This window comes from Corella eumyota, chromosome 2 (genome assembly GCF_963082875.1).
Source record: "Corella eumyota chromosome 2, kaCorEumy4.1, whole genome shotgun sequence".
In the NCBI taxonomy this organism is placed as follows: Eukaryota; Metazoa; Chordata; class Ascidiacea; order Phlebobranchia; family Corellidae; genus Corella; species Corella eumyota.
The window spans coordinates 15,342,857-15,365,879 of NC_137491.1; the positions used below are offsets into that span (position 1 = coordinate 15,342,857).

Here is a 23,023-nt window from a genome sequence, read left to right on the forward strand (position 1 = left end):
CAGTCGATCCTGTATATTTTATAGGTGCCTGATGTATATATATTAATTTGCGAAATGTGGCACTCTACCTTTGTACCCACCACACCAATACATTGCCAAAATATTAAAAAAAGACTAGTCTAGATGCAAAAATTCAGGCTATGTTTAACGAGTATGGAAATTTTTCTTTTATTGAACCCCAGATAAATGTTAAAATATTTTGGGAAACATCTTTGGGATTTCCCCAGTTAAAGAAACTGTCCACCATCCCAGAGCGGAAAATACTTGTGGAAACATTTCCACAGGCAGTCAGGGAAATAGTAATTACTAACAATATTGGTACTTGTGACAGGACAATGCCCATTTTAAATATTTTCTATTTTGTTGTTAATTTAGAAGCTTAAAGTGGTTCGCTTTAAACGGTCTAACGGTGTAACGTTTGTTTACACACAAATCTCGGACGTAATCTGGTAATGGCCTCTTTAATTAATTTTTTATTTTTATAACTTTGAATCGTTTGATTACTTAAATCTAAAAACGAGAAAATTAAAAAAATTTAAAGTGTAAACTAAAACACAAACTAATTTGTTCTTTATCTAGACTGCTAGAAGGTCGACTTCAAGATCTCAACTTAAAAAAACATTAGTTACTTGACCCAGTCTAAAGTTGCATATAGCAGTTTTAGATATTAAAGATTATAAAAAATTGCCCAATAATTAATCTGCTGATTATATTTGGACTGGAGGGGTTTAATGTTTATAGCGCATTAAGGGCACAAGAGCAGTAATGATCGAAACAATTTTTTAAACTACTACACCACGCTGCCGGGACAGAAGCAAAATTAAAATTTTTGAATTATTTGTTTAAAGTGATAAAAAGTAATGACATTATTACTAAGACTATCCAAACCTTATTTTTGCAAAAATTTGAATGAAATATGGAAGTTTTCTCTAAAAGACAATTTTCAAACATATCTGAAAACCGAAGTATCCAACACATTTAACCTTTTTAAATGTTCACGATTTCGAATTAAACTTAAGTGGGTATCACGAAGATTTAAAACCTCTGTACCAAAAGTTTCTGGCGGTGTTTTTGGAGGCATAGCCCTTGTTCGACTGTTAGGTAATTACATTTTATTTTAACTACTGGCTAATAAAAATTACTAAAACAATTAATGGTGTCCTGGTTTAGTTTATAAGGTACTTGGCATCACCACATGCATTACTGAGATCGATTTTTCCAATTTCTATGGTAGCCTGTAGCTTTTTTTGATTAAGGCAGTCTTTGCACATACAGAACAAATGAACCTTTTTATAAGAAAAAACTATTTATTAACATATAATAAACTTATCATAAAGCATTAAATTCCTGTGTACTGAAGTTTTTCAAGAACAACTCCAAATACAGATGTTTTCATTTTTGTTGTGCTTTTTAGGAATAAAATCGATAAGCTGTGAGAATATTAAAACACCAGTGCCAGAATGTGTCGAAAATCCTGATCAATTTCCTTGGTCTGAGTTTTTTTGGAATTACATTGTTCCCGAAATTATTCCACTATGCCTTGCAGTTGTGGTAAATATTTCCATTAATCTTGTATTTAAATTTTTTGTGTTTTGACATTTATTTTATTATAAAAGTTAATTTTTATTTTTGTTGAGTAATTTTTCTACTGATAAACAGTAAAGTGGTAAAATAAATGGTAATTTTTTTATGATTTAAGTATTGGGTTTTTTTTAAGGCTGCCTTGGTCGGTGCATTTATGAACATGAAAATTCCTTCAGCATTGGGTGACCTCATAAATATATTAAACAATCAACTGAAGGAAGTTAATAGTAATGCCAGCTCTTATTTGGCCATTTTAAAGGAACCAGTTATAAACCTTATTGCTTTATATATATTTCAGGTAAACATTTTTAAAAATTTTTAAAATAGTTTTCTGCAGTTTTCTCGTTGTATATAGTTTTATTTTTTAAGTGTACTGAGGTAATTTTTTTAACTAGTTAAATATGTGCTGAACTTTTACCCACTTGTGCAAGGGCAATTTTTAATAAATTTTTTATTTTAGAATAATCACAACAATAAGCTGCCTGCTCACCATAAATAACAGTTTTGTTTAAAGGGTTATAAATTAATTAAAAATTTTTGTTTGATATTGTTATATATTAATAAATTCAAAATCGTAGAGATGATATTTGCATCAATTTTCGATAAAATTGTTAATTTTTTATTTGTTGATATCTCACCTCTGTATTTTTAAAAGCCACTTTTTATACTTTTAGGGTATTACTACATTTACATACATCTCTCTATTAAGCCATGTCGGCGAAAATATTGCATGCAAGTTAAGACAAAACCTTTACAATAGCTACTTGTGCCAAGATGTTGCTTTTCATGACCAACATAAGACAGGAGAATTGTTGGACCGCCTTACCTCAGATATTCAGGCAATTTACCATTTTATTTCTTTTTTTTTGTATATATCTTTATCCTCGATGTGGGAAAGTCAAATGCCTGACTTAAACATAGAGTACCAACTGTTACTCCAACCCAGTCTCGAGTTGCATTTAGCAGTTTGGGATATTATGGATTATAGTTGCCCGGTAATTATGCTGCTGATTAAGTGCTGGCTCAGCAGAAGTTAATACTGTTTATATTACCTTACTCAAGGCGCTACAGCATGAGAGCAGTGGGGATTAAACTCACGATTCTTAAAAAATATTGGTTAATTTTATTTATTCAATTTTCTAGTTTTTATTCTTATTATGTAAAACCTAACAATAATGTTACATATTTTAATATTTTTTTTATGAATGTTTCAGTAGGTATAGTATTAAAATATGTTGTAGGATAATTTGGTATAGGCTTATATTTTAAACAGTAAACGTACTTCAGAGTACTGACAATAATAAAATACCTCTTTTATTAAAGTTGTCTTTTTAGTAATCCAACCATTTAATATCCCAAAATAAAGTTTCTTGCAATAGTTTTAAACATTTAAATATTTTTTACATTTTTCTATATGAAAAATTGTATAGTTTTCAGAACTAAGTATTATAAGTGTTCTTTTTTATAAATTTCACAGGATTTTAAGAGTTCTTTCAAATTATGTGTTTCCCAAGGTCTAAGAAGTTGTACACAAACTGTTGGATGTATTTGTAGTCTTTATGTTACATCTCCAAAACTTACACTTGTTTTAGTTGCAGTTCTTCCTCTTATTGTGACAATAGGATCTGTAATTGGAATTTCGCTTCGTAAACTATCAAAGTTAGTAATAATAACAGTTTGAATATTAAGATAAAAATGAACTACTTAGTTTTAAAATGGTCTTTTGCAAAACTTATTTATATTAATACTAAATTTATTTATTTTTTATTTTTTTTGTAATATAACATAACCATTATATCTTAGTCAATTTTTAATGGCCCACCCTACGGGATGCTTTTTAGTTGGGGTTATGTGGCTGCAGGCTTGCAGCTTGTAACTAATATATGCCTGTTCATGATAAATTGTCCTTTACACCAAGCATGGCAGTTGTTTTTTTATATTTAAAGCCTCAAATTAAAAATACACATAATACTGTTGGCCACTAACCTTCATTATTAATATATACCTTAATAGGTTTAATTAAAAATCAACACAATTGAACTTTGAATTTAATTTATGATTTTTAGGTTAGCACAGAAGCAATCGGCTGATGCAACGGCGAAAGCAAATGAAGTGATTTCAAATTTTCGAACTGTTCGAGCATTTGCAAATGAATCGTTAGAACAAGAAAATTATTCAAAACTTGTTCAAAAATCCTGTTATGTTAACCAGGTAAAGTTAGTTTTGTTAATAAATTCTATATTTATTAATTCACATATATTTATTTTTAGTCTTTTTTTTGATCAAAAACACGAAAACTTATTTTTTATATAATATAATGTTTTTTTGTTTTTTTTTGTATATATACATTTATCCTTGATGTGGGAAGGTCGATTGCACGACTTAAACATAGAGAAACATCAGTTACTCAAACCCAGTTTCGAGTTACATGTGGCAGTTTAGGATATTATTGATTATAATTGCCTAGTGATTACGCTGCTGATTAAGTGCTGACTTAGCAGGAGTTTATACTGTTTATAACGCCTTACTCAAGGGCGCTACAGCATGAGGTCAGTGGGGATTGAACCCATGACCTCATGTGTGGTGTACTAAGTGTTCTTACTACACCATGCTGCCGGTCTTACCACTACACCATGCTGCCGGTCTTCTAAAAAAATTCAATCTTTTTTTTCTAAAATTCAATCTTGTTTTTTTATTATAAATATTTTTAATGTGTACGACTACAAAAGCTGATTTTATTTATTTAATTAGTTTTTGGGTATTGGTATTGGAGCTTTCCAAGGAATAAGTAACATTGCGTTAAATGGAATTGTACTTGGTGTTATATATACTGGGGGATATTTAGTCTCCACTAAAGAAATCAATGCCGGTAATGAAAAAAAAATTTTTAATTTAAATAATACTATTTAAAGTAGTTAAACACATGCTCCTTGTCTGCATTTTTACCCTTATCACCCATAACAATTAAATTGTCATAATGTAGTCACTTTCTAACATCATTTTTTATTTAAAAGGGCCATAAAATTAATGCATGTATATATATATATCAAAAGGCAACTCGAGACTGGGTCGGGTAACAGTTGTTACTCTATGTTTAGGTCGTGAAGTCAACCTTACCACATTAAGGATAAAAATATTTAAAAAAACATATATGTTTATACACCATAAATTAAGCTCTATTATACATAGATATAAACATAAAATTATATTAAAAAACGTTAAAATTAAGGTAACCAAAACACTTAAGTTAGTTTGTCTTCAAATTGGTTTTAAATTTTTGTATTTATTTCAGGTCAATTAATGTCGTTTCTTGTATCCTCCCAAATGATACAAAGATCATTGTCATCCCTGTCTGTATTATTTGGAACTGCAGTAAGGGGGATAACTGCTGGGACGAGAGTCTTTGAGTACATCTTACTAAAACCTGAGTAAGTGTTTATGTTAATTTTAAATTTTTAGAATAATCGATATTGATTAAAAAAAACACTTTTATACAGTTGACAAAAAATTAAAAAAGTTTATATTTTGTTTATTTATTGCATAGTTTTAATAATAATAATGATATTAACATTGGGTTGGTTTATTTTTACATTTCGTTATAAGTATGAAGAATAAACAATTGAAAATAATATAAAAATTACACCTTTACATGCCTTTTAAAAATTTTAGCATCACATTATTTTTATACCAAATTTTTATTTTATTAATAGAAATGTTGTGACAGGGGGCAAAATAATTCCTTATCATTGTTTAATGGGTCACTTGAGATTTAATAACGTTGGGTTTAGCTACCCGCAAAGACCAAACCAACAAGTATTAAAGGGGATTAATCTTGATATTAAACCAAGTCAAACTGTGGCTTTATGTGGGCTCTCTGGAGCAGGTTAGTGGTATTGGTATAAATATAAAATAGTTATGTCTTACATTTAAATGGTTAGCGGAATATTTAAAGGGGAGAAAAACTGATTATCGAATAACCTTTTTGGGTAGCTTACTTTTTACCTATTATTTTGGTTAAAATATAAAAACGTTATAAAAAAGATTTTGTTTACTTAAACAATTATTAACAGATATTAAAATTATCTAAAGCTGTATAAGGCATTCGCATATAAGGCTTTCCTTTAATCATTACCAAACATCTATAGACTATCTTATGTAAATGAATTAATACTTATACCTACATTAATAAGATTTTAAAGTCTGTTTCAAAAATGTTTATTTATTATCACAAACTTAAAAAAATATTACAGGTAAATCCACAATTGCAAGTTTAATAGAAAGATTTTATGAGCCAACGTCTGGTATAATAACCCTAGATGGATCGAATATTAAGGATTTAGATCCGTCCTGGCTTAGAGGAAAAGCAATTGGATATATAAATCAGGTAATTTTTAGATTGTTAAATTATGCCTTTGTAATTTTTTTTGATAAAATATTTAAAAAATTGTAAAAACAAAAAAAACTACTTTTTTATTAAAATTTTTTATCTTTACAAAAAAAAACATGATTAACATTTTGTTGATGCAGTAGAAAATTAAATTGATGATTTAAACTTTAAAAGTCTGAATTATGATTTTATTTTGGTAAAATAATTAAACAAATTTATTTTTTTTTTATGAAAAAATAAGTTATCACATAATCATTTTTTTATCTAGGAACCTGTTCTGTTTTCTGGCAGTGTTGAAGAAAATATCCGGTACAGTAAACCCAGTGCAACCCACGAAGAAGTGGTCAAAGCTGCAAAATTAGCAAATGCTGATATGTTTATTAAACAGTTTCCAGACCAGTATAACACAATTGTAGGGGAAAGAGGTGTGGCGCTGTCCGGTGGTCAAAAACAAAGGATTGCAATTGCAAGAGCATTACTAAAAAACCCAAGTAACATTTAGAAACTTATTATTTTGTTTTCAATTATTTTACCTAATTTAAATAGCTTGATGTAAAATAGAAGCCAATTTTATCATATATTTAAAAAAAAATTTTAATCTGTCAATTAGTTTTTAGAACTAGAAGTTGATTCATTTGTAGCCCATTTTGCCATGAAAGCTGTAGGAATCAAACCTAGTACCTGATGAAGTAAAGTCAAGTTGTTCAACCATTTTACATCTCAGAATTTAAATTTTATATTTAATGTTAAGGTATTTTAATTTTGGATGAAGCTACAAGTGCTTTGGATGCAGAATCAGAAAAGTTAGTGCAGAGTGCACTTGACCATGTGATGAAAAATCGAACAACACTTATTATAGCTCACCGACTCAGCACTATAAGAAATGCTGATGTCATAGCTGTTATGAAAAACGGAAAAATTGAAGAGGTAAAAATTTTCCAAAGGAATTTGTTTTCGTGTATTATACCTATTCAATTTGAAAACACAGTATCAATATTTTTAAAAATCAGAAATTATAATTCCATAACTCCATAAAAAAAAGGACTAATAAAACAAAGCAACAACTACTAAAAAATTTTTGAACACCTGTAACAGTCATAACTTTATTTTGATAATGCAAAAAAACTAACTGTATTTAAATAGATAAACCTCATGTTTTAGTGTAAAATATTTATTTTGATATGAAATGGTATAACTTTGCTAAAAATATTTGGATATTCTTTGTAAGTAATAAAAAATGAAATCAGTTGAAATATAAATTGTTTTTGTAGATTGGAAATCATAATGAACTAAAAAGAAAAAATGGAATCTATGCAGATCTAATTAAATTGCAAGATATGGGAATAAAATAGACTTCTCCATTTATTGTACTTTGTACTCATTTGTTTATTATATAATTTATAACGTGCCAGTGAAATTCTGCATAGCTTAAAAGAAAGTTTTAAACTATAATTATGTTGAATTAACCTCAATAAGCTTTTATATTTTGTGCAAATTAGGAAATAAATCATTATTTAAATGTGATTTTTTAGGTTGCAACTTTGTTTTAAACATTACAAATTTAAATTTTTTTTATTTTGATGTAAGTATAGTTTTCATACTACCAGAAATTTTTTTGTTTTTGCGATAATATTATATATAGCACTTTACCACAAACCCCTAAAGAGTTAAGCTGATATTTTAACCTAGACACAATTATACCTTAGTATGATTTAGGCAATACAAACTATGTTTTAACAAAAAGTATAGTAGTTAGTTCAAGTTGGAAAAAATAGCCTAATATCATGGTTTTTATCAGCAGAGCAATTGCAATTGCAATATGTTTTTTGATGCTTATTACAATTGGTAAGTTAAGCATTATTTTTACTTAAAAGTTGTTTTTGTTTTTTAAATGTTCAATATTTTTAAAGTTGCCGTAGGTGTGATTGTTGGTCTTTTGGTTCGCTGCGATGGAAATAATAATGCTCAGATAGAGCCTTTGGATAATGTTGAGCCTTCGACATGGAAAAACCCTAGACTTCCAAAATCACTGGTTCCCTTGCATTACATAATTGATTTAAGTCCAGATATGGAACCGGATATAACTGGAAATTACTGGTTTGTTGGAGCTAGTCAAGTTACCTTTAATGTTGTTGAAGAAACAAGTGAAATTATAATTCACAGCAACCAACTTAACTACAGTGAAATCAATCTCTTTTATACAAAGGTAAAAATAGTAATGATATTTTTCTTGTGTCTTTTTATTGTTTATGTGGAAAGGGCAGGTTTTACTACCTAAACTTAGTTTTACTTTAGTCACCCGACCAAGTAATAAAATGACTGTGGTAGTTTGAAATGTTTTTGATGATAACTGCTTGCTAACTAATCTGTTAATTGTTATTTTGTTGTCTAAATAGAAGTTTACATTGTATATAGCTTCTTACTATTGTGCTACATGATTTTTTTTAGGTTGCAAGTATGTTTCATATATTTCAGATTTGAGGGAATCAAAAAAGGGCCCCATGTTGAAAGTGTTGTAACCACTACAACATGCCAACAAAATTATGTTAAAACAATTCAATTGATTTTTTTTTTTTGCATTATGTTATTTGACATAGGTTGATGAATCAAGAACTCAAATGAACATTTATAAACATTGGATATACGAAGAAAATCAGTATCTTGTAATTGAGCTTAGTTTTAACATGAACGTTGGAAAGAATTTTACCTTACAAACTACGTTTTCTGGTGTGCTTAAAGATGATCTTAAAGGTCTTTACCGAAGTACATATAAAAATTCAATCGGCCAAACAAAGTAAGTAAAAATTGAATCAGTTTGAAAATGTTTGATTTTTAACTTTTACTTACAAATCAATTATTTCCTTTGACTTTTTTGGTATATGCTATGTTGACTTTACTTCGGTATCCCTTTATCTAGTCCTTTGGGATAACAGTTATATTTCTTTCCCAGAAGATTAGTAGACCCTAAGGAGACCTTCAGCAAAGTTCATCTCAGTAACTTTATTCACCTATAATTTAATTTTTTACTAACAGAACAGTGGCTGTTTCACAAATGCAACCTTACGATGCTAGAAAAGTTTTTCCTTGTTTTGATGAGCCAGAGTTCAAGGCAACCTTTGAAGTTTACTTAAGACATAAGGAACCATTTTTTGCACTATCAAATATGCCCCTAATTGTGATTGTAAGAATTGAATTGTACTTTAACCCCAAACTAACATATAACTTTTTAATCCATTTTATTAATTACAAACAGACATTTTCTTTTTTATATATTTTTGTATATTTTTTTTTGTTTGGCACATTGGTATTACTTTTTTTTTAAACAGAACAAACATGGAAATTGGAGTCAAACTAAGTTTGAAACAACTCCGCCGATGAGTACTTACTTACTTGGCTTATGTGTTAGTGAATTTGGGTACGTGCAAGTTAACAGAAACAATTCAATGGGAACACAGGTATATTGTTTACTTAGTTTAACAGTTACCCTTTTTTATAGAAAATTTTGTTTTTACTAGACAAGAATTTATGCTCGCACAAAGGAAATAACCAAAGGGAATGGTGACTATGCTAAGACAATAACTCCACTTATTCTTGACTTATTCACAAATTATTTTGGAGTTGAGTATGTTTTATCTAAATCTGGTAAGTCCATTAGGAGTTTTTAGGAAAATATTGTTTTCTTTTTTTTTTGTATTCTATAATTTATTGAGAAAGGGTCTGCTGTTGTAATGTCTTTTTAGTTATTTGTAAACAATAGCTTGAAGGTGAGTAGTGTGGCATTGGTGTGGCTTGAACCCAAGTTGGATGCAATAACTGGTTCACCAATCTACTCAAAATTATTAATATAAACTTTATTAGAAAAACTTTAGTGTAAGTGAAATTTTAACTAAATGTTAAAATCTTGTTGCTAATCTTGTAAGCATTGTAACTTTTCTAGATGTTTTTTGTATGTTGTATTAAGATCAGCTTGCTGTACCAGACTTGGCCTTAAATGCAATGGAAAATTGGGGTTTGGTGACGTATCATGAGTCTGCTCTCCTTTACAATCCAACCACCAACTCAGCAGCTGATAAGCAAGTGGTTGCAAAGCATATTTCACATGAGTTGACCCACCAAGTTAGTTATTGTAGTTACATCTAGTTAAAAGTCTGCGCTACGGTTAACTTTTTAAATGTCATTATTATATGGTTACAACTCTTTACTAAAATTTGCCAGCGGTAATTTACTTGCTTACCGCAAACAGCAGTTTTATTTATTTTGTGGGTCTATAAATTTAAAGTATGTATAAATATTTCGTCTACTAAGCTTTATTATATATAAATGCTGTTTTATAATGTTATATTAAATTTCTAATTTATAATTACTTTCATTTTATGTTTTGCAATTTTTGTTGGTTATAGTGGTTTGGAAATGCTGTTACTGCTAAATGGTGGAATGAATTGTGGCTTAATGAAGGGTTTGCTAATTACTTTATGTACTTTGGTCAAAATGCGATTGATTCAACTTGGCAAATGGTAAACAAAGTTCTAAAAAATAAATAAATGTTTTACAATTTTTTTAAATATTTTTTGGAGGATTTAAAATACAGGCAGTGGGATGTAGTGGTTAGAACACTTGGCTTCACTACATGAGGTCCTGGGTTCGGTATTTCTCATAATTAAAATTTTTTCGGCAAAATATTTTTTATAATTTTTAGTTTAACCAATTCGTTGTCAACGATTTACATGTTGCTATGAACATTGATGCCCTTCAAAGCTCCAGGCCTTTAGTTGGTACAAATATCACCACAAGATCACAAATAAGTTCTGTTTTTGATAAAATATCATACCAAAAAGGGGCATGCATTTTAAGAATGATAAACTTTATTATTGGAGAAGATGCTTTTAAAATGGGAATTAAGGTGACTTTTTTAAAACTGTTTTGTAATTTGTAAACTAAAATAAATTTATGATGTAAATTATTTAATAATCTCCTTGTTCTTGTTGTATGCAATAATTTGTTTAAATTTTTTAAAGGATTTTCAGCATTCATACATACCTGGTCATCTGCATGGTGTAGTGGTTAAAACACTTGGCTTTATAACATGAGCTCATAGGTTTTTTTATACAGTGCTTTTATAAAAAGTGCTCTTGATTAAGTTGCTTTAAACGTTTAAAACTTTTGCAAAGCCCAAAACCAATCAACAGAATAATTACTACATTTTTTTAGTTTTATGCAAATAATGTGTAGAATGCACTTTTAGACTGGGTTTGATTAAAAAATGTTACCATTCGTTTACGCTTTGATGTTCGTTTTTTCATATTAGGATAAATATTTACAACAAAAGAATAACAATGTGGTAACAGTATTAAAAATTTGACATATGAAATTTGTTTTTAGACTTATTTGGATAAATATACTTTTAAGAGTGTGGAGCATTCTGAGCTGTTTCAGGAATTGGAATATGTAAGTTTTGTGTAAAAATATATTTAAAAAATACAAATTATAATATATTTAATTACCATTATTATGTAAATAGTATGCAATATAGGGGATATTTTTTGACCAACTGCCACCCCCAATAACTTTACATTGTTCCTGAATTTTTTTAAATTTAAATAGCTGGTGTACGTCTCAGATATTCACTTGATTGTTTAGTTTGTTTGTCTAGGTAGTTGTTTTTTTACAATAATACGTTAGTATATATTAGTCAAATGCCCAACCAATTTTTGGTATTTTAATTGTTGCAATACATTTGGAACACGCAACTAATATTTGCCTGCATTGATTTACCTGCACACCACAAATGGTAGTTTTATTTATTTTGTAGTCCCATAAATTGGACATGTACATCGCCCACAAAGCTACATTATATATAGATTGCATAAATTTTTTATTTAAAGGCTGCTCTCAATATACCAAATAACAAGCTCTCCACTCCCCCTGGTGGATATATTAATGCAATGAAAGGTTGGGTGATACAAATGGGCTATCCTGTTGTTTCAATGGTCAGAAGTTCAACCAATCAGAGTTTAGTAATGGTAACACAACAGAGATTCTTGTGGGATTTTGCAGCTGATAATTCACAGCCTGAAAATAAATTTGGGTATGTTTTTATTTAAAATTACAGTTAAATAAGATGTAGAAATTTTACTATAACAATTTGTAATCATATCGAATTAAAAATGATTAATTAATTCTATACAATTTTTAAAGTTTTGTTCCATTCAATTTTATTATGCCCGACATTAGTGTAGTAGTCAGAAAACTTGCTACATTACATGAGGTTGTGGGTTCAATCCCTACTGCTCTCATGCTGTAGCGCCTTTGAGTAAGGCGCTATAAACGCTATGAACTCCTGCTAAGCCAGAACTTAATCAGCAGCTCAGTCATTGGACAATTATAATCTATAAAATTTCAAACTGCCAATGGCAACTTGAGACTGGGTCGAGGGAACAATTGTTCTCTGTGATTAGGTTGTGAAGTCAACCTTCCCACATTCAAGGTAAACATATAAAAAAAAATAAAATAATTAAAAAAATTTATTTAGCAATGTTCTTTTTTATATTTACTATTGTCATTTTTATTAGATACAAATGGATGATTCCACTTTGGTATAAAACAGAAGATAACAATTCAATAATATGGTTAAAACCTAATCAGGGTAAGGCTTCAATCATTGCATGTTTTAATATTTATATTGGTCAACCACTGGTTCTTTGGATAAAATTCAACCATTTTATTGTTAAATAACTGGTTTGTTGTAATATGTTTTCAACAAATAATTGCCTATGGTAATTTACCAGGAAAATTAATTTTTTAAAGCTTACGTATTATGCACTCATTTATTAGGCCTCATTATTTTTAATCTTTATTTTATTTTTTTGTAATTATTAATAAGATTTAAATGCACTTTGTTTACTAAATAATAACCTTTGGTTTTAAATAGTGCTTACCTTGGAAATACCTGAAAACAAATATTTTATTGGAAATTTTGAAGTTTTAGGATATTTTCGGGTCAACTATGGACATCGTAACTGGAAAATGATCATCAGTGTTTTAAATAGTGATTTTAAGGTACATTTTTTAAAGTTATTCGTTTTGATAAAATAAGTTTTAATTGAATTAAATTTTATCTTTTTTTCAGAAAATTAATATCAAAAATCGTGCACAAATTATAGATGATGCATTCAATTTAGCCAAGTAAGTTAACTTTAATATAATTTAATAAAAAATTATTTTATATTTACAAATTGATATAGGCGCCAGCTTAGTGTAGTGGTTTGACCACTAGATGTCACTACATGGAGTTTCGGAATTAATCTTAACAGCTTTTTTTCATATTTTAGTGCTTTTAAAGAAAGCACTTTAAAAATCTAAAATTTCAACATCAGCTAATAGGTTAATTATAATGGTCAATTGTATGGTCAATTGTATTAAAAACTGCAATAAGCAACTTAAGACTGGGTTTGGGTAACCAATTTAATCTATGTTTAAACCTTGAAGTCAGTCTTTATACATCGTGAATATAAAATATATAACAAAGATGAAAAAAATGAATCGAAGTGTGTTTTTAGAGCTAAACTATTGGACTACAATACTGCACTAAACGCAACCATTTTTCTCCGAAAAGATTTTAATTATGTAACTTGGAAAAGTGCTTTAGAAGTATTCAGATACTTTAAAAACATGTTCACCCAGTCTGAAGCCAACACTTTATTATCGGTAAGAACTACTTTCAAAAACAATGTTTATTATGTGGTTTAACTCAATATTTGTAAAATTAATTTTTTAGAAATATTTGTTGCTTCTCTCTGAGCCAGTTTTTACCAGTCTGACATGGAAAGATAATGGAAATCATCTTAAAAAGTATTTTAAAATTTTTGTTTTCCCTACTTGTTAATTACACAAAAAAAATTCAATAAACAGTACAAAAGTATGATACAAAATTGTGATATAGTTGCTGATGTACAATTGTATATAGCTAAGCACAGTGTACCATAAATAACTTTGTTTAATGGTGATTTTTTAAACAATATATTAAGCTTACGTACTATAGTAGTTAAAAAAATGAAAGCTACCATTATACATTTTGGCAAAATATTGCATGGAAAGTTAAACTCATGATGCTAAATTTAATGTGGCAATTTTGCTAATGTATTTTAAAAATTTATTATTTTCTTATACTTTTAATTATTAACTTTGGTAAGCAAAATTCTTTGAATTAGCAGATTAAATATTTCATTGCAGATTATTAAGAACTGAAATTCTTGAATTGCGATGTGGATCTGGCGATGAAAATTGTGTTCAATCTGCTGTAGCTTCATTTAACAAATGGAGAAAAACATTTTCAAGGTATAACTTTTTAAATTTACATAATTAAAATCAAAAGTTGTTTTTTTGCTTGCTTTTTAAACGAAGCTAAAACTTTCTTATACTCAATATATTTAGGTTAGAATTTTTTATATCTTTTATGTGATATGGCTAATTTTACAACCAAAGCATGGATTAACTACAGACTTTACTTAAATTTAGCAATTTAAAATTGATATGTTTATGTTAACTGATAGTTACACCTGTTGTTTTTTATGCTCAGCAGAAGTTGGTCTGTTAATTTAGCTATACTTAAGGCAACTCTAACATAGAAACACTAGGGATCAAATCTAGGACCATTAAACCTAAGTGTTTTAACCTCCACATATTAAAACTTATTTATTTTTTAATATACTACAAATATATAATATAAAGTATGTATATGTATTTTTAAGAAAGTTTGTTTTTTAGAATTTCACCAAACTTAAGGTCAGTTGTGTACTGCCAAGGGGTGGCAAATGGTGGCTCTGAAGAATGGGATTTTATTTGGTCAAAACACCAAGTTGAAAGTGACTCTCATGAGAAAAATAAATTACAAACTGCACTGTCATGTACTAAGGATCAATCCATTATAAATCGGTAATATGTTATTAAAGTTATTTATTAAATATTATTTCTAATAAAAAATGCTGAAAAACTACAGCATGCGAAGATAAGTTATGACCATCAACCAGATATAACTGGTTAAGTAGGTAAAAATACAGCTAGTAAAGCTGGCAATTAACGATTTAAAATTAAACATACAGAAATTAAACAAATTTCTTGTTTTTTTAGATATCTGAACTACACAACCAACAATACATTAATAAGGACAAGAGATGTTATTACTGTTTATAAACAACTTTGTTCAAATGGAGTTGCGAGAAAAATTGTTTGGAACTTTTTAAAAACAAACTGGGAATCTGTTTATGAAAAGTAATGTAGTTGAATTTTTATTGCCTTAAAATAAATTGGAAAGGTAGTTAGTATATCTACTGTAGTATTGACTTTAAAAAAGTTGCAAACGGTACTCAATAATGCTAGGCCAAAAATTTTTGATGGGGGTTTTCTGTACTACATTTCAGATAAACACTTATATAGATGATTATTTTTTAGTTATGGAGAGCGATTTTTATCTTTTATTGGTTTAATTGAAAGCTGTATGTCAAGTTTTTCTACATTGGAGCAATTAAAGGAAGTAAGTCATTACACCATTTCTACTTATTCTAACATGAATTATGATTTAGAACAAAATTTATTATTATACCTGTTTCTCTAATAATACTGGTGACTTGTGTTTAGAACACTTGCTTTTACTTTATAAGGGGTTTAATATCAACTATGCCATGTTATAGGGCATTTAAGTAAGTTCTTTATAAGACTAATAGCAAAGAAATAAACAGGTAAGGTCACAAACCTTCTAATTATCAAATGCAATTCAAAAATGGGACAGAGTAACAAATGATACACTATGATTAGACTGTGAAATAGTCCTTAAAACACCAAGAGTCACTCAACTAATTAGTTGATTTTGTAAACATTTTTTCATAAACCTAACATTTGGATTTCAAAATTTAGCTTGAAACTTTTAAAAATCGAAACATCAACAAACTTGGTTGTGGTTTTCAAGCTTTTAATCAAGCAATTGAAAATACAAGAATTAATATTCAATGGAAAGCAGATAACCAAATTACTTTAGTGGATTGGTTGACTTACACATTAAACAAAGGCCTTGTTTTTTAACTAGATATTGTTTTTTGCATGTGTTAGGATCTACATAATATAAAATATTTCTGTATAGCTTTGGGCCGTGTTTGTATATTTAATAAAATAATGCATGCTGTGTTAATGTATATTGGCCTAAAGGGCAAATGTTTTTAATACTATACTTGATTGTGTAATAAAGTAAATACTTGTGCAAATATTGTTGTTGGAGATATCTGCAATAATGTTATATGCCTGTAAGAAAAGTGACTCCTATTTAGCAAGTGCTTTAACTACAGGTAAGTTTTTTAAAAAAATTTAAATTAAATTTGAAATGCAAGTTTAAAAAAAAATGGTAAAAATTTTTCTGTTGTTTTTAAATGAAATTGTTTTAAAGGTTTGTTGTTTTTAAATGTCCATTGTTTGTTCTTTTCTTCCAAATTTGGCTAATCATTAACTAGTATAATGTAATTTTATTTAGCTAATTTATGGTAGGTACACAAAACAATTGTGCACAGTGAATGTTATTTTAAATTGTTGAGAATTAATTTACAAAAGTAAATATAAACTATGCCAGATGACTTAAAGAAAGATGATTTGTTGAATAAAATAATTATTTCGAAAAAAACTGCTGTTGTGTATGTGGTAGTAACTATTTTGGTTATAGGTAAGAAGTTTTGCATTTTCATAATTTAAACCTGTATAATATTGTCTTGATTCATTTTTTTTATTGTTTTCTAGTTACTGTTGGTTTATTAACTGGGCTGCTAAGTAACTCGGAGCCCTTGCCCTTGGCTCCAGTTGTATGTGATGAAAAAACTACCCAAGCTGTAGTATCAACTTTACCCACCAGGGAACCCACCACTTTATACCCTGTTGGTGTTTGGGATAACATAAGACTCCCTCGAACACTAATACCATCCCATTATGTTGTTGACTTGCAGCCTGACCTAGAACCAGATTTAAGTGGTAAATACTGGTTCAGTGGAAAAAGTGAGGTGACATTTATGGCTATGAAAGATACCAATGTTCTACTCATTCATGTTTACAACTTAAACTTCAGTACAGTACATGTTTTTGATGAAAAGGTACATTATTTTAAAGATCAAAATAAATAAAAATATATAAATATATTATTTTTACACATCTTTTTTAAATAAAAGTAAATTATGTTAGACATCTCAACAACTAACATTTTCTGATTATTGGTTTCATCTTGAAAATCAGTACATGGTTATTGAGTTGCATAAAACAATGTTACTTGGAAATAATTATACACTAAAGACAGAATATACGGCTGAGCTGGAAAACAATTTGGCTGGTTTTTATAGAAGTACATACACAAATGTTAATGGAACAGAAGTGTGAGTACTTTTTTTTACTTTGTTTATTAAACTTAGAGAAGCAACTAAGAACATAAACATTTGTAATTAATAAACTACTGTGACGTGTATATCTGGTACAGATATTTTTGCAGAAACAAGGGAATTTAAAATTGCCTAGAGTTTACTCCAACAAAAAAAAAATTAAATCAAGTCAGCCATTTTTATCTTTTTTTAATTTTAAAATAGGCACTAAATGTGTATCAAATATGTATTTCAAGTGTGATGGCTGTAAGCCAAATGGTATCAAGTGAAGCAAGAAAAGTCTTTCCTTGTTTTGATGAGCCAGAATGGAAGGCAACCTTTGATGTTTATTTGTGGCACAAAGATCCTTACTTTGCACTTTCAAACATGCCAAGTATTCTAACTCAAGTATGTTTAAAATATTTGTTAGTATAACTTTATTTTAATAACACTTTTGTTGGAGGTGTCTTATTTTTAAATTTTAAATAAAGTTTTTTTGTTGCAATAAGGTTAGTTCAAAAAAGATAATAAACTTGTTTATCTAAAAGAATAAAAATAACTAAAATTAACAATTTTAACTGACTTATTTTGATGTAAGAGGGCTGATATAACAAACTACTTACAAAGTAATCATTGTGCCATTTTTATTTTCAAAAGGCCAGTTAGGTATTTGAGTATATTCTTAGTAAAGTGATTTAAATAAAACAGCAAGTATATTGCCATGCTTAATGTTGTTGGACAAATTAAACAATGATATTTAAACCCAAAATCTTATTAACTTTTTAGTGTAAAGAATTTTTTTATTAAAATGCTTGAATAATTTAGGCAGAAAATGAAAATTGGAAGCAAACTCAATTTCAACGATCTTTACCAATGAGTACATACCTCGTTACTTTTATTGTTTCTGATTTGGGAAAAATTGAGAATACGACAGAGCAAGAGCCAATCAAACAAGTAATTTTTTATGTTTTATTTTTTTATTATTATTAAACATATAGTATTTAATTGCAAATAGGCTGTAAAGTTATTAAATGCGTTTTTTTCTAATTTTGTATTTTTAAGATAAGAATATATGCCAGATCAGATCAAATATCCAATGGAAATGCTGAATATGCGATGAGCATTACCGCTCCAATTTTAGAACATTTTACTACATATTTTCAAGTTGACTATCCCCTACCAAAACTAGGTTTGTAAAACATTTTGTGATTTAATATCTTTAAAATTACCCGATTAAAGATGCTAAATCACTGGATAATCTTTAAAAAATTTTTTATTTTTTTAAGATCTTGTTGCTGTATCAGATTTTCCTTTTATGGGTATGGAGAACTGGGGGATAATTATTTATCGAGAAGTAGCTTTGCTGTTTGATAATAACGTTAATTCGGCACTTGACCAACAAAATGTAGCAAGGGTTGTCGCACATGAAATCAGTCACCAGGTGAATAATTTTTATCTATATAAAAAAATTTACCAATTTATAAACAAAGAAATTTGTTTATTCTCGTGAAAAGGTCAACTTTGTGGCCAGAACATAGAATGACATCTGTTACTCTGACCCAATCTTTGCAGTTTTAAAAATTATTTATCAAAATTGTTTGTTAATTAATCTGTCTATAAGTTATGGCTAAACAGGTGTTTATATCATTTATACCTTCTTACTTAACAACATTACCGCATGAAACTGACTGGGATCTAACGAAGGACCCCTTATAGAGAAGCCAATTTTCTATCTACTACACCATGCTGTCAGTAGGTATGCTTATACGTAATTTATTAGTATGTTTAATTTTTAACAGTGGTTTGGTGATCTGGTAACCACATTATGGTGGGATGAAATATGGTTAAATGAAGGATTTGCGACTTACATTGAATACATTGGTGTTGAGTTAGTGGAACCAAGTTTTCATGTGGTAAATATGTTTTGTTAATATAATTGTAGAATTATTCTTATTTGGTTAATCAAGCTTAATAATTTTACCAATAGTGATTCTATTAAATTTGTTTTTTTGTGATTAAATATATTCAGTTAGCTGTAGAAATATTATTCTTTTTCTAGTTGGATCAGTTTGTTGTTGTTGATTTACATCAAGCAATGATTGTAGACTCACTGACAACATCTCGACCTATTGTGCCCAGTGAAATAAACACGATTAATGAGATAAATTCTTTATTTGATGACATATCATACAGTAAAGGAGCATGTATTATTCGGATGATTAATCATTTTATTGGGGATGACGCTTTTAAACTTGGATTAACAGTAATGCAGTAAATATATAAATGCTATCTTTAAATTTTATCAGTAATTTTATTATTTTTTAGAATTACCTGACAGAGTTTGCTTATGGTCCTGTAGAACATGAGGCACTTTTTCATTTTTGGGAACAAGTAGGACTTCATGTTATTATTTGTTGTTTTGGTTTTTTGATTTGTTTATTTATATTTAGAATTTTTTTAGTGTATTGCTACAGGCTCTTGCCTATTTTATCCACATTTTAATTTTAAAACAACTTAAAAATTAAACCTTATGGTTTGCACAAGTTTTTTAGTATATCAGGCACTAAGTATTATTTAAAATATACCAAATTCACAAGTTTTCTTTAACTTTGGTAATTAATTTTTTCTCTTTAAAGGCAGTAAACGAAACAGGTGGGGCAGAGAACCCACCTAGTGGGTTTGCTGATGCAATGAACACTTGGGTACTACAAATGGGTTATCCAGTCGTTCAAATGAATCGGGACAAAAACAATCCAGGAAAGGTTTCTGTTACTCAAAAAAGATTTTTGATTGACCCAAAAGCAGATCTTAATTTTCCTGAAAGTAATTTTGGGTAAGCTAATTAAAAATTAAAGTTTCAAGTTTAAAAAACATTTTTTATTATTTGTTTGATAATTTACAATTTATTTTTTTAATTTATAAATGAATTTTTTCCTAATAATACTAAATTTATTTGTAAATACTTAGTTACAAATGGGAAATTCCATTGTGGTTTAAATTTAAAGGTGATATGAACAAAACTCTGTTTTGGATGCAACCTGATCAAGGTGAACTATTATCTGAATAAACAACAATTTTTTGCTTACTGTTAAATCTGCCAAATTTTGAGATAAAAATTCATAAGTTTTTCAATTCACTTTGTATATTTCTGTAGAGATATCAATTACAGTACCAGCTGAAAGTTATTACATTGGAAACTATGAGGCACTTGGCTATTATCGGGTCAATTACGATTTGGAAAACTGGCAAAGAATCATAGATGCTATTGAAAATAACTTCAGGGTAAATTTAGTAATTAACAATATGGTTGGGCAATTGAATAAATTTAAATTTATTTGTTTCAGGTTATTGATGTAAAAAGCAGAGCACAAATTATTGATGATGCATTTAACCTAGCAAGGTAATATGAATTTCTTTTGTTCTTTTTTTTTATCAAAGACTCTTTTTTTATTAAATTGTTAGGTCTGGTCAACTAGATTACAATATTGCGCTGGCTACCACAACTTCTTTGGAAAATGATTTTAACTACGTTGTCTGGAAAAGTGCTTTGGATGTTTTGCAATATTTTGATCAAATGTTTAGTAGATCTAAGACCTTTGGAGTTTATTCTGTAAGTTGTAAACTAAAAAGAACAAAATGAATATCTTTTATATTAAATTTTTAATTTAGTTTAACATTTTTATTAAGATTTTAAATGTTTAGGAATATTTATTGTACTTGGTCAACCCGTTGTACACAAATTTAACTTGGATTGATCAAGGAACACATTTGCAAAAGTAAATTTTTTTATTTAGTTATATTATAAGTTTTGGACAATCTTTAAACAAAAATTTTTAAATTAGTTGTTACAAATATTCTTAATGATCAGTAATTTTTTTGTTATATTTAACCAAAACAATCAATTACTTCTACTAAAATTTCCAACTGTTTTAGTACTAAGAAGACAAATAATAATTTACTGACTGGTTTAAATAAAATATGATTTACTGACTGGTTTAATTAAGGTTGCAACGAGTAAATGCAATACAAGTATCATGTAGTTATGGAAATAGAAATTGCACTGAGCAGGCTGATCAACTATTTCAAAATTGGAAAACTGATTCAACTGCAAACACGTTAAAGAAAATTTTACATTTCAATAAAAATTTCATAATAAAATGATTTTATTGTCTAAAAAAAATAACAATTTATTTTTAGAATTTCACCAAACTTAAGGTCAGTTGTGTATTGCCAAGGGGTAGCAAATGGTCGCTCTGAAGAATGGGATTTTATTTGGTCAAAATACCAAGTTGAAAGTGACTCTCATGAGAAAAATAAATTACAAACTGCGCTGTCATGCACTAAGGAACCTTGGATAATACAAAGGTGTGAAATAGTCTAATTTAGATAACACAATAAGCATTCAAAATAAGGGTTTTCATATGCTATTTAAATTTTTTTAAGTGGATGTTACTTGTGGTAATATATCATAATATATAATATTTGATTTTCATTTTATTTGATTTTCTGAAAACTAAACTTAATTATATATTAGAATTAAAATATGCCTACCATTTGCTTTATTAAATGTTTACTAGTTCATGAGAATGGACCAATTTAAACAGTTATTATGTTATTTACAATTTAAACTTTACATTAAATTTATAGCCAATGTATATATTTTAAGTTTTATTTGATTTATTATGCCCACCAAAATTGTTTGACAAAACAAGTTCTCCGTTTAGGTTTCTTGAATATACTTTAAATCCCAATCTAATCAAAAAACAAGATGCTTCTTTTGTCTATGAGAATCTCTGTGGTAATGAACACGCTCGGGATATAACATGGAACTACCTGAGAGAAAACTGGGATTACATTTACGAAGTGTAAGTTAAAGCTTGTATTTATTACTTTTAAAAAATATTTTTAAAGTTAATCATTTTTTTATGAAATTGAAGGTATGGAAATGGGCTGTTTGCATTTAGTTCCATTATTGATGCATGTACATCACGTTTTTCAACTTCGTTTGAATTAACGGAGGTGGGTATATCATATATGTATTACATTTTTTCTCCATTTTATATATTTATCCTCGTCGTGGGAAGATCAACTTCACGACCTAAACATAGAGTTACATCAGTTACCCCAACCGTCTTGAGCTGCCATTGCGGTTTGGGAAACTATAGATTATAATTGTTCGATAATTATAAGCTGCTGATTAAGTGTTGGCTCAACAGAACTTTAAACTGTTTATAGCACTTTACTCACAGGTGCTGCAGCATGAGGGCAGTGGGGATCGAACCCCTCATGTGGGGATCGAACCCCTCATGTGGGGAAGGCAATTGTTCTGACCACTACCATGCTGCCGATGTTTTTCTTATTTATGGTTATTTAAATTTTTTGATGATCTTACGTTTTGCTGCTAATTTAGCTTGAGGAATTTAAAGTCGTTAATAGCGATGAACTTGGATCGGGCGCTCAGTCAGTTGAGCAAGCAATCGAATCAACTAAGACTAATATCCAATGGAGAGCGGACAATGAAGAAATTGTATTCAACTGGCTCACTGATTTCGTTGAAACCCAAACTACTTACTAGATGTGTTGCAACAACCATTTACCCTTGTATTGTATTATTTGTATTAAATAATTTTGGGGAGTTATTTGTTCTGAAATAAAATTGTTTTACTATAAA

General features: G+C 28.5%; 3 protein-coding genes across 4 annotated transcripts in view; all 3 read left to right on the forward strand.

Annotated features, from left to right (window-relative positions):
• Positions 1-249: 249 nt before the first annotated feature.
• On the forward strand, positions 250-7,565 carry LOC145741177 (mitochondrial potassium channel ATP-binding subunit-like). 2 transcript variants are annotated; one of them, XM_082558710.1, is made up of 14 exons: positions 250-449; positions 580-1,101; positions 1,415-1,551; positions 1,718-1,882; positions 2,259-2,423; positions 3,062-3,243; positions 3,651-3,795; positions 4,336-4,453; positions 4,877-5,012; positions 5,295-5,467; positions 5,835-5,968; positions 6,240-6,462; positions 6,723-6,898; positions 7,243-7,565. In XM_082558710.1, the coding sequence occupies exons 2-14, from the start codon at positions 861-863 to the stop codon at positions 7,321-7,323; spliced, it is 2,076 nt and encodes a 691-aa protein (XP_082414836.1). In that variant the 5' UTR covers positions 250-449; positions 580-860; the 3' UTR covers positions 7,324-7,565. The 2 variants fall into 2 exon arrangements, with proteins under 2 accessions (XP_082414836.1, XP_082414835.1); XM_082558709.1 differs by having other exon boundaries at positions 250-1,101.
• Positions 7,566-7,625: 60 nt separating this feature from the next.
• Positions 7,626-16,216, forward strand: LOC145741176 (aminopeptidase N-like). The gene is made up of 21 exons (XM_082558708.1): positions 7,626-7,816; positions 7,882-8,177; positions 8,569-8,765; positions 9,005-9,152; positions 9,298-9,426; positions 9,487-9,613; positions 9,933-10,087; positions 10,372-10,485; positions 10,668-10,871; positions 11,351-11,416; positions 11,854-12,056; positions 12,541-12,614; positions 12,900-13,027; positions 13,098-13,153; positions 13,528-13,675; positions 13,746-13,819; positions 14,201-14,305; positions 14,735-14,902; positions 15,098-15,238; positions 15,419-15,500; positions 15,881-16,216. The coding sequence occupies exons 1-21, from the start codon at positions 7,756-7,758 to the stop codon at positions 16,043-16,045; spliced, it is 2,841 nt and encodes a 946-aa protein (XP_082414834.1). The 5' UTR covers positions 7,626-7,755; the 3' UTR covers positions 16,046-16,216.
• A 694-nt stretch (positions 16,217-16,910) lies between these two features.
• LOC145743610 (uncharacterized) overlaps positions 16,911-23,023 on the forward strand; it is a 30,081-nt gene continuing 23,968 nt past the window's right edge. The window contains exons 1-19 of the mRNA XM_082561612.1: positions 16,911-17,094; positions 17,183-17,370; positions 17,610-17,760; positions 18,178-18,306; positions 18,415-18,541; positions 18,639-18,793; positions 19,152-19,265; positions 19,412-19,615; positions 19,678-19,743; positions 19,989-20,185; positions 20,320-20,399; positions 20,507-20,634; positions 20,697-20,752; positions 20,815-20,962; positions 21,055-21,128; positions 21,357-21,467; positions 21,550-21,717; positions 22,077-22,217; positions 22,763-22,879. Of these exons, the coding sequence (XP_082417738.1) occupies positions 17,014-17,094; positions 17,183-17,370; positions 17,610-17,760; positions 18,178-18,306; positions 18,415-18,541; positions 18,639-18,793; positions 19,152-19,265; positions 19,412-19,615; positions 19,678-19,743; positions 19,989-20,185; positions 20,320-20,399; positions 20,507-20,634; positions 20,697-20,752; positions 20,815-20,962; positions 21,055-21,128; positions 21,357-21,467; positions 21,550-21,717; positions 22,077-22,217; positions 22,763-22,879 (2,435 nt within the window). The 5' untranslated portion in view covers positions 16,911-17,013. The remainder of the gene's footprint in view (positions 17,095-17,182; positions 17,371-17,609; positions 17,761-18,177; positions 18,307-18,414; positions 18,542-18,638; positions 18,794-19,151; positions 19,266-19,411; positions 19,616-19,677; positions 19,744-19,988; positions 20,186-20,319; positions 20,400-20,506; positions 20,635-20,696; positions 20,753-20,814; positions 20,963-21,054; positions 21,129-21,356; positions 21,468-21,549; positions 21,718-22,076; positions 22,218-22,762; positions 22,880-23,023) is intronic.